The 13,047-nt window shown below is 60.1% G+C and overlaps 1 protein-coding gene across 2 annotated transcripts in view; it reads left to right on the forward strand.

Moving 5' to 3' along the window:
• The window catches only part of SLC6A13 (solute carrier family 6 member 13), a 29,140-nt gene extending 24,722 nt beyond the window's left edge, over positions 1 to 4,418 (forward strand). For both annotated transcript variants that reach the window (XM_024129134.1, XM_024129135.1), the window contains 6 exons: positions 1,140 to 1,252; positions 1,546 to 1,683; positions 2,338 to 2,440; positions 2,915 to 3,015; positions 3,837 to 4,007; positions 4,311 to 4,418. In XM_024129134.1, coding sequence (XP_023984902.1) covers positions 1,140 to 1,252; positions 1,546 to 1,683; positions 2,338 to 2,440; positions 2,915 to 3,015; positions 3,837 to 4,007; positions 4,311 to 4,418 — 734 coding nt within the window. The remainder of the gene's footprint in view (positions 1 to 1,139; positions 1,253 to 1,545; positions 1,684 to 2,337; positions 2,441 to 2,914; positions 3,016 to 3,836; positions 4,008 to 4,310) is intronic.
• The last annotated feature ends 8,629 nt before the right edge of the window (positions 4,419 to 13,047 follow it).

Raw genomic sequence — 13,047 nt, forward strand, 5'->3', positions numbered from 1 at the left:
CATCCTGCCGTGTCTCGTTCCCTTTAAAGTGTGTCTCAGAGGTAAGTTACCTCCGGGCACGTGGAGTTTGCTCCTTTAAGTGCCTGCCTTCCCACCATGCGGTGCTGCTCTTGCTTTTAAATAAATCACAGACGGATCCCCCATCTGGGTGAGCGGCCAGTGTTTGCCTTGCTCACCCCTACGCCTGTGGACCACCCCCCTGCACCTGTAACAAGATGATCTTGATCGTGGGGTTCACAAGCTCCCCCCGTCACGCAGGGTGCCGAGCAACGGGAAACTGACATCGCTGGTTCTTATTAAGAACGATCGTGTTTCTCTTTTACGAAGCACCGCTCTGTGCCGGGCTTGGTGCCATGCGTTCGCTGGTGCGTGGGGCGGGTCCCGGCAGCGTGGGAGACGGGCGGAGGAGCTGACCACCGTCCCGGGCCCCTCGGTCATACCCTTCCTTTCAAAGGAAGCTTCCTATTGAGGACCCGGGCACTGGCATGTGACCTGTTCCTGCCGTTGGAGCCAGCTGAGGGCAACATTAATGTGCTTGAGAGGATGTGTGTCGTGGGTATTCTGAAACTCACGCCAGCTCACTTGCTGTAGGGTGACAGAAAAGGCTCGGGGCGCAGAGGTGGCCAGCGGTGGCCCCAGGCCCCATCTAGTCTTGGGGGTATTTTCTTTGGAACTTTACGGAAACCACACGGCACTTGCCTTAAGGGGGCGTGATGGCTCCAGGTCTGCAGGCCCCGCCGCTCCCTCCTTTTACACTGGGGCAGCTTCACAAACATCCGTGGCCTGCCTGGCCCCCAGGCTCTTTGTAGGTTTGAAACCTCTGCTTTGGGGGCAATAGATCTGGAGAGTGAGCCCGCAGGATTGGAGGTAGAACTTACAGAAATGCAGGTGATGAGACCCCCTTCGTCTTTTCTTTGGAATATCCTTTAGAATTCTCACAGCCCCTAGGTGCTCTTCCTGCCAGTGAGAAAACAGTGGGCGATGCCTTGGAGACTGGGGACCGCGTCGAGGGTTGGGTGGCTTCTCCTGGGTGAGGGCGGGGCAGGGGGGTAGCTCTGCGGCTCCCGCTGTCCCGTGTCCCACCCGGGGAAGCCCACCCTGGGGTGGCACTGGCCTGTGTCCCTCTCTCCCCGCCGCAGGCCCTGGTCTGGCCTTCATCGCCTACCCCCGGGCTGTGGTGATGCTGCCCTTCTCGCCCCTCTGGGCCTGCTGCTTCTTCTTCATGGTGGTCCTCCTGGGACTGGATAGCCAGGTATCGAGAGGTGGCCACTCAGAGCCCGAGAGACGGTGGTGTGTGGGGGCTGGGGGCGGGGAGCAGCGGGCATGACCTTGAACTTGATGCCCTGAAGGCCCTTAAAACAGCTGGGGGCTGGGCGAGCGTCAGGCGTGGATGACCCTGCCAGGGAACAAAGGGAGCTTTGGAGGGTGGGTCCGCTCTGGGGCTGTCAGGAGGCTGGCACGGCTGCCCCGGCAGCGAGGCGCCAGCTGGTTGATGGAGCTTCCCGTGAGGGCTCTTGCCCTCCAATTCTTCGCCCTCTCGTCCAGTTTGTGTGTGTGGAAAGCCTGGTGACGGCGCTGGTGGACATGTACCCCGGTGTATTCCGCAAGAAGAACCGGAGGGAGGTCCTCATCCTGGGGGTGTCTGTCACCTCCTTCCTCGTCGGGCTGGTCATGCTCACAGAGGTGAGGGGCTGGGCGGCTTGCAGGTGGGGCCTGGCGAGGAGGCGGAGAGCCCGGGCGGGAGCAGGGGGAGCAGGCTGCGCTAGTTTCAGGTCACCGCCTTCTGGGCCGGGGGGCCCCGGTCCTTTCCCACCCCGGGAAGCACTGACCACCCGGCCCTGGGCGTGGCTGAGGGCCGCTTTGGCTCCACGGAAGCTGAGAGGTACAGAAGTGCCGGGCTGGGGAAAATCGCCTCTCCAGCAAGATCCCAGTCTGCTGACGCACGTCGCAGGGACAGACTTCAAAGGCGGAAAGGGAGCCCTGGGGTGGGTGACATTCTGAGAGATGTCTCAGGGGAGAAGGAGGGAGATGGAGCCCGTCAGCTTGATGATGCCACGAGGGCCCCTATCCTGACCCGCTGCCCAAAATGCACACACTGCCCTGGACTTTGGGGTCAAGCCCTGCGTGTTCTCAGGGGTGAGCTGGCAATGGCCGTTTCTGCATCTTCCTTCCAGAAACAATAATCAAACGTTATTATTGTCCCACGTCTGCCGAGTGCTTTTCAGCTTACAAACCACACTCTCTCTTAATCTCTGTCTCCTGTGACCCTCCCCACCTGTGCCCCGAGGGTGCCTGTTTTCTCTGGATAAAGTTCTGTTTCTCTCTCCTCCCGGGCAGGGTGGTATGTACGTTTTTCAGCTCTTTGACTACTACGCAGCCAGTGGCATGTGCCTCCTGTTCGTGGCCATCTTTGAGTCCCTCTGTGTGGCGTGGGCCTACGGTGAGTGGCTCTTCCCGTGGTCCTGCCCAGGGCTCTGGGACAAAAGAGAGACCTCACTGCTGCTCACACCCACCTTCCCCTCTCCCTCCCAACCTCAAAAATCCCAAGAATCCTACCTACATTGCTACCACTGGAAAAGCCCTCCGGAGGTGGCCTGGTCCACCCTCCTGGCGACGGCTGCTCCCGGGCCGCCCCGGTGGGCCCATGTCCCGTCCTACCCAGAGCTTTTCAGCCTTTAACAACCCTGATCATCAGAAAGTTCCCACCTTCGCCTAAGCCGAGTTCTGCCCACTGCTGTTTATGGCTACGAATTCCATCCAGGGAAGGGCCTGCTTCCAGCAGGGACTTGAGAGGACAGCCACGGTGTCTTTTACCGACGGGTCCTCGCCCTTCCTGGTTGGCGTGGTCCCCGTCCTGACGCTCTGGGTGCTAGAGGATGTCCTTTCTCCCCCTTCCTTCTCTTCTTCGTGGCAGGAGCTGGGCGCTTCTATGACAACATTGAAGACATGATCGGGTACAGGCCGTGGCCCCTTATCAAGTACTGTTGGCTCTTCCTCACACCGGCCGTGTGCACGGTAAGATAACCTCCGGGAGGAAAGCCCGATGAAGGGAGAGAGATGGTAGAGCAGGAGGGTAGACGGGCCGTAGTCCTAGAAGGCACTTCTCCGTGGGGATTGAACATCATTTAAAAGTTTCATTCATCCTCCTGTTGGGTTCTAGAGAATGCCAGCAGGATAGGTTCTTCCTTCCCGTTTCACAGAAGGGTAAACTGAGGGCCCGGGCTGTCCGGCTCAGCCCCGCAGTGGGCGTCTAATGTGGCAGGTGCGCCGGGCTGCGGAGAACAATACCCATAAGCGCCGAGATAACAGTAGCAGCTCCAGAGCACTGACTTCCTGCTGGGTACCAAATGCTTTACACGTTTAACCCAGTCAATCCCCACGAGAACCCCACGAAGTAAGAATTACCGTTATAGTCACCTTTCAGGTGAAACGGAAGCCCCAGAGGTTAAGCAGTTCACCCAAAGCTGGAAGGTGGCCGAGAGCTGGGGCTCAAGCCCGGGCAGCCGGGCTCCGGAGTCCGGGCCTGAGGCACTAAGCACTGCTGCTCTGGCTTTCCCTGTGCCAGCGGCACACGCTGTGTGCCGAGTACGATGAGGCCGGGGGCACCCGGGCACGACCCCGGCCCTCCAGGTGCTCACGGCCAGGCACGGGGCCGTGTCCCAGCGGAGGGTGCCCAGGGGCACGGGGACCCTGGAGGGACAGGGTGGGTGCCCCGGAAGTACCTCCTGGGGGCGTGGGTTTTGAGCAGATGTGGATGGAGTTCGGAGGCAGGTTGGCCCAGCTGGTCGGGGGGACCCATGCTCCCCCAGCCGCGTCTCTTCTACTCTCACCCTCAGGCCACCTTCCTCTCCTCCCTGATCAAGTACACCCCACTGACCTACAACAAGAAGTACCTGTACCCGTGGTGGGGCGATGCCCTGGGCTGGCTCCTGGCTCTCTCCTCCATGATCTGCATCCCCGCCTGGAGCTGCTACAAACTCAGCACCCTCAAGGGCTCTTTCAGAGAGGTAGGGAGCTGGTGGGGAGGAAAGCAGCCAGAGGATGAGCTGGGGTCCCCTTGTTGGCAGGTGGCTGCCTGCCTGGGTAGAAGCTGGCACACAGGAGGGCCAGGGACCCTGGTGTGGGGTCAGAGGGACAGAGTGAGTGCTGAGCAGTCTCAGCAAGAGAGAGGACGCCTCCAGGACACCGCTGTGGTTAGGGTGTTGGCACCTGGAGAGCAGGTTTGGCACCTCTGGGGAGGCAGCGACGAGGGACGCCGGCAGACTCGCCCCCTCTCCGGCTCATGACGGACCCCTCCACTCTGCCTGCAGAGAGTTCGCCAGCTCATGTGCCCAGCTGAGGACCTGCCCCGGTGGGCCCGAGCGGAACCCTCTGCCCCGGCCACGCCCAGGACGTCGGAACTGGAGTCTCACTGCTAGGGGGCAGGCCCTGGGACAACGGGCCGGTGAGCCTGGCTGTGGGGACAGTTGCAGAAGGAAGGCACAGAAGCAGCCCTGCCGTGCTTCTCTGCCCCTCACCACCCGGGGTAGACAAGATAAGAGGGGACATGCTGGAATCCACCTCTGAGCTGGGCATCTCCCACCCCGACTTCCCCGCTCCGGGGGTGGCTGGACAGGTGTGAAAGGCCAGAATCAAGAGCATTCCCTCTGAGAGGGGCCTTGGGAGGCCGAGTGAGGCTGCAGGCGGGGGGCGGGGTGGGGAGAGCTCTGTTTGGCGCCCTTCATTCCATTAAATCCACGTTCTTCCCACCAGCTGCTAGCAGTTCCGCCTGGTTTCTGCCCCGCCCCACCCCCGCCTCGCTGCCTTGCCCACCTCCTCACTTTAAAGTGGGGCTTTAGGGGCTTCCCTGCTGGCGCAGTGGTTAAGAGTCCGCCTGCCAATGCAGGGGACACGGGTTCGAGCCCTGGTCCGGGAAGATCCCACATGCCGCGGAGCGACTCCGCCCGTGCGCCACAACTACTGAACCTGCGCTCTAGAAACCGTGAGCCACAACTACTGAGCCTGCGCTCTAGACCCTGTGAGCCACAACTACTGAAGTCCGCGCGCCTAGAGCCCGTGCTCTGCAACAAGAGAAGCCACCGCAATGAGAAGCCCGCGCGCTGCAATGAAGAGTAGCCCCCGCTCGCCGCAACTAGAGAAAAGCCCGCGCGCAGCAACGAAGACCCAACGCAGCCAAAAATAAATAAATCAGTTAATTAATTTTTTAAAAAACAGAAAAGAAAGGCGATGGAGGGGAGAAGGAGGAGGCACCTGGGCCCCCGCTGGAGGAAGGAGGAGGAGAGAGGCTGGGCTTCTTCCTGCCGATTTCCCCTGCCGTTTCCTCGCCTGACCTCGTCTGTCCAAACTGTGTGCGCCCGCCAGGGGCTTGGTGCCAGGGGTACGAGAGCGGGACAGCAGGGACCGCGGGCGGAGCAGGGCACTACCCGGCTCGGCCAGAAGAGGGAGCCGCTGCCTCGGCACCGCCACGCCGCTCCGCTCGGAAGGAAGATGGATACGTGCGGATGCGGCAGCGCCGGCGCGGCCACGATGGCGGCGCGCCGCGGGGACCTCCGCTCGGCTGCGGGGCCCGAGCGCGCAGATGCGCCCAGAGAGGAGCCAGGTGGGAGGCAGAGCCTGTGCGACGTCGGGGTCAGCGGGTCTGGCCTTGGCCCCCGCCCGCGCGGCGCCCACGGGCGTGCTCCGCAGCCTGGCTCTGGGCAGGTGCCTGGAGCGGGCGCGTGTGTCCGGGGCGCATGGGGGAGCGGGGACACGCAGCAGCCCTTCCCCCCCCCGCATGTCTGCCGGTGTCCCCACCTCTGTTCATGTAGCTCTTCTTCCCGAGCTGTTCCTGGGAGGTGCAGGGCATTTCCTTCCTTCCTCATTTCTTACGAGTCAGTCAGTGGGAAAATGCACTGAAGTCTTCAGGTTTTGATTCTTTGCTGTTGGGAGAGTTTATTAAAATCGGTGACAGCAGCCCTGTTGTGTGTTGGCCTTGGTGGTTCCTTCCTGGACGGTGGCTGGGCACCCCCCAGTGTGCCGGGAGCAAGGCAGTCCTAAGACGGGAGAAATAAGTCTGCTAGAGAAATGTGTGGGCCTCGAGGTCCCACACCTGGCGTCTCCACCCCTCTGAGGACATTTCCAGGACACCTACTACACGGTGCTGTGCTCAGGACTCACGAGGAGCAAAAATAGATACATCTCTTGAAGGACGAAGGATGACAAACGCTATGGAAGAAAAGCAAGGTCTCTGAGAAAGAATAAGTGGGCGCGGGAAGGACCCTGAGGGTCTAGGGTTGGGGGTCTGGGAAGGCTGTTCTGAGGCTGAGGTATGTCTCTCTCTCCATCCTATCAAAGTTGCAGGGACCTGCTAGGCCCAGGGAGGGAGGCGAGCAGTTCGGTCATGGTGACTGGAGCCCTATTTCGGAGCTTCGTTGATGGTGCGATACGGTGTGGGAGTAAGCCGCCGGCACCAGGGTCAGGAGATACGGCTTCTAGTCCTCACCTGCCTCGGACCTGCTGTGGTTCTTGGTGGGATTCAGGTCTTCTTTTTTTGCAGGTGGAGGTCATACTGGGCACCCCGCCCACACACGGGTTTGTTGTGGGGCTGGATGGGATCACGGGTGTGAGAGCCCAACGGCGAGGTCATGAGACCAGTGGGGGGATGGCTGACGGGGAGCTGCTCTAAAAGCCAGGGGTCACGTCAGGGAATGGGAGCAGGAATACCCAGACGTGGCTTTACCCCCTCAAAGGGGCAGTGGGGGCGGGGCCGCTTTCTGTCCCCTCTCCTGGAGCTCTGCCTGGAAGGGCAGATTCGGATCCTGCAGGTCCCAGAGGAAGAAGACAGAGAAGGAAGGGGAGCCCTTTGTCTCGAGGCCACCCCTGTCCTAGAAGAAGACCTTAGGACACATCATTTAGCTTCTATTCGCCCCAGTTTTCTCATCTGTAAAATGGGCTAATAATTCCTACATTTCAAGGTTCTTGTGGGGACAAAATGGGGTGACAGGTAAAGCACCCGGGCTGAGTTAGGTGCTCAGGGACCAGGTTCCTTCCATGCCAGGCCCTCTAAAAGTGTGCACGGGTTAGAAGATGTGACTGCGGTGAGGAGAACATTCGACGGGTTTCACTGCAGCAAGAGGACGGATTCATTATTTCATCTTGACTCTGGGCCCTCCCCGGTATGGAAACAGGCCGGTCTCAGGTAGGCTTTCCAGGTAACTTAGGGAGCCCTACCTGTTGTAAAATGGGGTCTCCTGCCCCCAAGAGTTCACCAGTTGTTCTGAATGCCCAGTGGGGGCTGAAGCTGCGGGGTTGGGTGGGCGTGAGTGAGGGAGTTCGGGTGTTAGAGGGAGGCGAGGTCAAACACGGCAGCTCTTCTCTCGTGAGGGGAAGGGGAGGTGCCATGTGTATCCCCAGGTCCTCGCAGAAAAGCCCCACACACTGCAGGCAAGAAGTAACATTTTTGAATGAATGACAGAGCTAGGAAATTCACCCTCTGCCCAGCCTGGTTTTCTTCCCTCTGGCGCCACTTCCCGGAGAGGCTGGGTCTTCTGTTCGGAGTAGCTGCAGCCAGGAAATCACAAGGACTTTGGTGCCCCTCTGCAGCGAGCTGTGCAGTTGACACATGGTGGGGACAGGGACAGGGCATTGCAGCAACTCGATCCCTCGGTCCCCGCCGAGCACAGGGGAAACAGGGTGTGAATTCTGCCGGGGCCAGCCCTTCTCTGCCCCAGCCCGCCTGGCTTCTGGATTGTTCTGGTTTTCTCTCCACGGGGAGCCTCAGGGAGATGCTGAGAGGGGCCTGAGAGACACTGAGCGGGGGTGCTCGATGGAAAACTACAGGCTGTGACTCGCGCTTCACACCCCAGGCCTGCGGGGAAGTTCTAGAACACACAGGGGAAGAACGGGCGAAGGGAAATTTCCCTTTCTCCTCACAGCTTCTCCTCCCCCCACCACCTGGGCCCGAAGAAGCGTCTTTACGATCCGGAAGGGGGCACTGTCTGTCCTGAGTGAATGGCCCCGACGGTCCCGGCTGAGCACGGTGAGGACATCTCAGAAACAGCGACGAGGACCCCGTTCTGGAGAAGCTCACCGGGCACGTAGGGGGCACACAGATGTTTATTCAACAAGGACCAGTTCACCACTGACGGCCTGTCAGGCGATCAGACGAGTCCCTGCTGTGTGCTTCGTGCCCAGAGGGCCCCAGGGCATCGTCCCCGCTGCCTGGGACACTCCAGCATTCCAGCCCCTGCTTCCAGAGGACCCTTCAGCAAACCGCACCAAGTGCCCTGAAGCACCGACGACACCCCAAGCAGTCTCCCAGATTGCCTCCAGCCCCCCCAGCAACTCCGTGAAGCAGGTGTCGTCACACACCCTTGACGGGTCGGTAAACGGAGGCTCAGATGCTTGCCCGGCTGACAGACAAAGGAGGGCGTCAAACCCACGTCTGTCTACCTGCAAACCTGGGTCCTTTCTAGATGCTTGAGGTGCGCTCTGGCACCTTCTCTAGGAAAATCCCGAGGAAAAGGGTTGTGGCTGTGAAGGTCCAGAGCCTTGCCTTGAAACCACAGAGGGTAGGTACTTGGTGGAAAAGTCCAGCAGTGATTCACCTCCTCCCGTCCCCTCGTCAGCGAGGCGAGTTCCCCCCCCTCCCCCGAGATCTCAGCTTCCAGCCTGGCTGTCGGTGGTGCCATCCTACCGCCCCGGGGAGAGAGGGCTGTGCCCTGCCCTGTGCATCGTGCCCCTCTTCCCGCCGGAGGAGAAGGAGCCAGCGCCAGAGGGGGCAAGGTGAGAGGGGGAGGGGAGGGACAAGGGGCAAAGGAGGGGAGACTGCGGGGGGCATGAGTGTCTGAGCCCAGCTCTGGGGGCTCGCCTTGGGACAGCGCCCGCCCGCCCGTGGGGGAGCGCTGGCCGGGAGGCAGGTGGGGAGGGGCTGGGGACAGAGGACTTGACTTCCTGAGCTTGGGCGTTGCAATCCTGGCTCACAGACTTCTGGCCTCAGTCCCTCCTGCTGCTTGTGGTATTTCTCTGCCCCTCCACTTCCCAATACACCAGCTCACGCTCGAGTGTGCACAGACACACACACACACAGACACACACACACACAGACACACACACACACAGACACACACACACACAGACACACACACACACAGACACACACACACACACACACACACACGGTCACTTTCTGTCTGGGGGTCCCAGGACCACGACTGGCTGGGATTCTGAGCTGGGAGGAAGAGAAGGAGTGAAGGTGGGGGACAGTTTCCCTTTCAGGTCTGGTCTCGTAGCGGCTCCCCTGGGACTCTGTTGGGGCCGCGAGGCTCGCGGGACGCGGGGAGCCAGACGGGAGGAGGTGAGCTCCTCGCAGAGGGTGCGGGGTGGCGGGGGGCGGGCGACACCTGGGAGGGGGACTGGGGGGCAGTGTGTGTCTGTGCCGTGAGCGGGGCCAGAGGGAGGCCTGGTGTTGGGGAATCTTAGGACAAGGGTGTCACCCCAGCTCCTCCGCACCCTCTGCAGCACCTGAGCTGCTCGGGGACAAGCCTGGCTACAGCAGGAAAGTCCTTAGACGGGGAGGGGGCGGGCTCCGGGGGGCGGGGGAGAGAGGAGCGATCGGGGCCAGAGAGGGAGAGGAGGGGGCGACACACGGCGCCCCACAGGTGGCAAGGACGCGGCCAGGAGAGGGGCCAGACCCCGTCAGCCTCCCCGCGGCTCCCAGGAGGAGGAGGAGGAGGCTGAGGGAGCACAGGGGCGAGGACAGCGGGGCGGCCCGCGCCCCGGGGGGCGTCGAGGGTGCGGGCGGCCCACGGGGTGTGAAGGACTCCACAGGGGTCATGTTTTGGTGCCGCGCGCACAGGTATGTGTGTGCAAGGGGACGTGACGGGAGCAGCAACAGCGTGCGTGCTGAACGGGAGCTGGTATGTGGGTGTGGGCCGAAGTGGGGCTGGGACGTCCAGGGCCTGGGCCGCTGCCCCGGGGGGCGCGTGGAGGGCAGCAGCCTTTCCACCTGTGTCCGCTCCTCTGCCTACCTGCCCAGCCCCTGAAAACAGTGAACTGGGGGCTCGTCAGCCTCCTGAAGCTTTCCTTCATGGGCGGCCCTGAGCCCGGCGTGGGTGCGAGTGTCTCTGTTTCTGGAGGGCACTGGAGTGTGGTGAGGTCCAGGCCGCCCCGCACCCTGCCCCAGCTTAGCAGAGCAGACGGGCAGCAGGGCAGGTGATGCTAGGGGTTGGAGAGGTGAGAGAGCTGGCGTGAACCCTCGGGACGGTGGAGACTTCTGGAAGTCATCGTGACTGAGGATAACACCATGTTTAAGTATTCCTGGCAAACAGGCCGGGGGTAGAAGGGCACAGTAGAGGGGGGCAGGGAGGGTGGCAGGAGGGTGGTGTGCTGTCCTTTGGCCTTTAACCCCAAAAAGGAGAGCTCAGTACAGCTTTTATGTCTCACGTCCTCCTGGAAAGTTCTTCCTTGAGTCTAACTTGAGTCCCGCTTGCTGCAAGGTAAGCCTGTTTCCCCTTGACTTGCCCTGGCCCTGGGCCAGCTTTCCTTTCCACATGCTCGTGCTTTCATTCTGCCATTCCGGTTTTTCACTCTTACCCATAAATCATGCTCCTCTCAACAGCCTTTTGGAAAAAGAACAGACTTGTCACGTGAAAGTCAGCTCGTCTGTGTTCTCTTCTCCCAAATCCTGCGCCCACCCTGGGCTCTGGGGTTTGCTTCCTCAGCCTGTGTTCCCCTCTGGCTTTCCCCTCATTTACTCCTTTCCCAGGCGGGTCTCCCCACCTCCAGCTGTTGAGGACAACTTGGCCCTGAAACAGCTGCCTCTGGTCTGGGGACAGTGAGGCTTGTCTCCTGGACACCCTGTTGGTGACCCTATGCTCGGGCCCCGAGCTGGGCTACGCTATGGCTTGGCGAGCAAAGGCAGTATCTCTCCTTGTCTTTTACGGATCTCATGTGTATACCCTGCCCTCCCAACACCACAGTTGAGTAGGGGTCATCCTCTCTTTCAGGGAGACTTAAAGCCCAGAGAGGAGGTGTGATTTGCCTAAGGTCACACAGCAACGTGGCCGCTCAGCTCCCCAGTTACTATACCGGTGAGTTTGTTCAAACCATTCAAAAATGGTTTACTGAAAAAAAAAAAATGGTTTACTGAGCACCTGGGGGTGTCAGGGCCTGTTCCTTAATCTCTCTGAGCTTCATTTCCTCATTTATAAAACGGAGTTAATAGTAATTCTTCAAAGGTTTTTATGAAGATGAAACTTAATAATGCATGTAAGGATGTGTATGTTTTTAGCACAGTGCTGACTCAGATGTCAACTTCTATTTTTTTTTTAAGCCTTTTACTTCAAAGGACAGGGACACAGGGGCTGGTATGCTGTTTCAGTCCTCCCTTTTCTCTGATACCCCTCAATCTTGAGGGGAACAGGTGTTGGACAAGAAATGGAGTAAAGTTTTTTGTCGTTGCTATTGTTTGGGGTTTTTTGGCCGTGCTGTGCGGCACGCGGGATCTTAGTTCCCCAGCCAGGGATCGAACCCGTGCCCCTTGCAGTGGAAGCGTGGAGTCTTAACCTCCGGACCGCCAGGGAGGTCCCCGTTAACTTCTACTATTCCTAGCCAGGTCTGGACCAGACCTTGGGTCTCCTGTTGGATGCTTCTTCATCCGTGTTTTTGAGTCCATTCATTCATTTGAGAATGATTCAGGGGCCAGTCCTCAGGGCCCCCCAGCCTCAATTCTGTAGCAATATCCACAGTTGGTTCAGGTGTCCCCAGGGGCCAGACTGCCCTGTTCTTTCCACCTGAGGCTTGGTTCTCAAAGCCCCTGGGGTTTGGCTGATCTCTCTGAGCCTGGAGCTCTCTTTCCTTCCCTTCTTCCCCCGCCCCTTCCTTTATATCAGAGGGTGAGGCCTTCGATTCCACGGGGTGCCTCTCTCCTCGCCTTCCCTCTTGGGCTGATCTTGCCACGGAAGCCTCCGAGTAGGTCCCAGAACCAGAGTTTCACCCCGACCTTCTTTCCCATTCCTGGGATAACCGGCACCCTCCAAGTCACCTTCAAAAATTTCCATAACCTCAGATGGCCCTGCCACACCTTTCTAACTGACTTGGGCTTGGGTTGTTGCCTGGGTTAAAAGGACTAACACGTAAACACAGACTCTTCTTTTAATAAAAAGAATCCCTTGTGTTTCTCTAGAACCTTGGAGGAGCAGAGCCCTTGGTAGCTCCTGGTCACTTTGGTTCCCCACTGCCCCTTGGAGGCAGAGGCGGGGGGCCTGGGGGAGAGGATGCCTCGGCAGCCCGGCGCGTCTTCCTGGCAGAAACAAGAGTGGAGGTGGCGGAGTGTGGGGAGGGGAGGCCAGCAAGGATTCTGGGTAGAGCACGCATCAGTCTATCTCCTGGCAGCAGATAAACAGACCACGAGAGGGACAGGGCAGAGAGTGGCTGCTCTTTAGGAGGGCAGGGAGTCGGGGAGGGCAGTGACCTGCCGTGACGAGCGGTCACTTCTGGGTCGCCCCTGAGGGGACCACTCGGATCTGGGGGTGAGCCCCCAAGTGAGGATCCCTCTGGTGACCCTTCTGCCACCAGAACCCCCGCCTGCTCTCAGCACAGAGGTTCAAGAACCAGGGTCCCCTCGAAGGCCGCTCCTGTCCCCACCTGGCCTTGTGCCCCACCCTCCTCTGCCCTCCCAATCAGATGCCCGGAGCTAGCTGGCTCCCATGTTTACCCAGAGGCAATCGATCACGCTGGCACAGCTGCGAGCACACAGCCGGCCCAGGGAAGACCCCGCAGTTACCTGGCCACACCTGCCCCTTGACCTCCTGTTACCCCCGACAGCCTTTGATCCCTCTGGCCTGGAGGCCGGAGGCTGGGCCGTGACGCTCACTGGACACGGAGCAGCTGGGGCAGAAGGGCCAGCGGGGACGGCAGCTGACTGGCTCGGAGTGAGTCCCCGAGCTTGGGTTTCCATCCCGATATCAAGTCCTGAATGGTCTCAGGCAAGTCACTCCACCTGTCAAGGCCTGGATTTTCCCATCTGCGAAATGGGCAGACTGAGAACAGACTGCTCCCTGTTTGTTC

The sequence above is a fragment of the Physeter macrocephalus genome, chromosome 6 (assembly GCF_002837175.3).
Source record: "Physeter macrocephalus isolate SW-GA chromosome 6, ASM283717v5, whole genome shotgun sequence".
NCBI lineage: Eukaryota > Metazoa > Chordata > Mammalia > Artiodactyla > Physeteridae > Physeter > Physeter macrocephalus.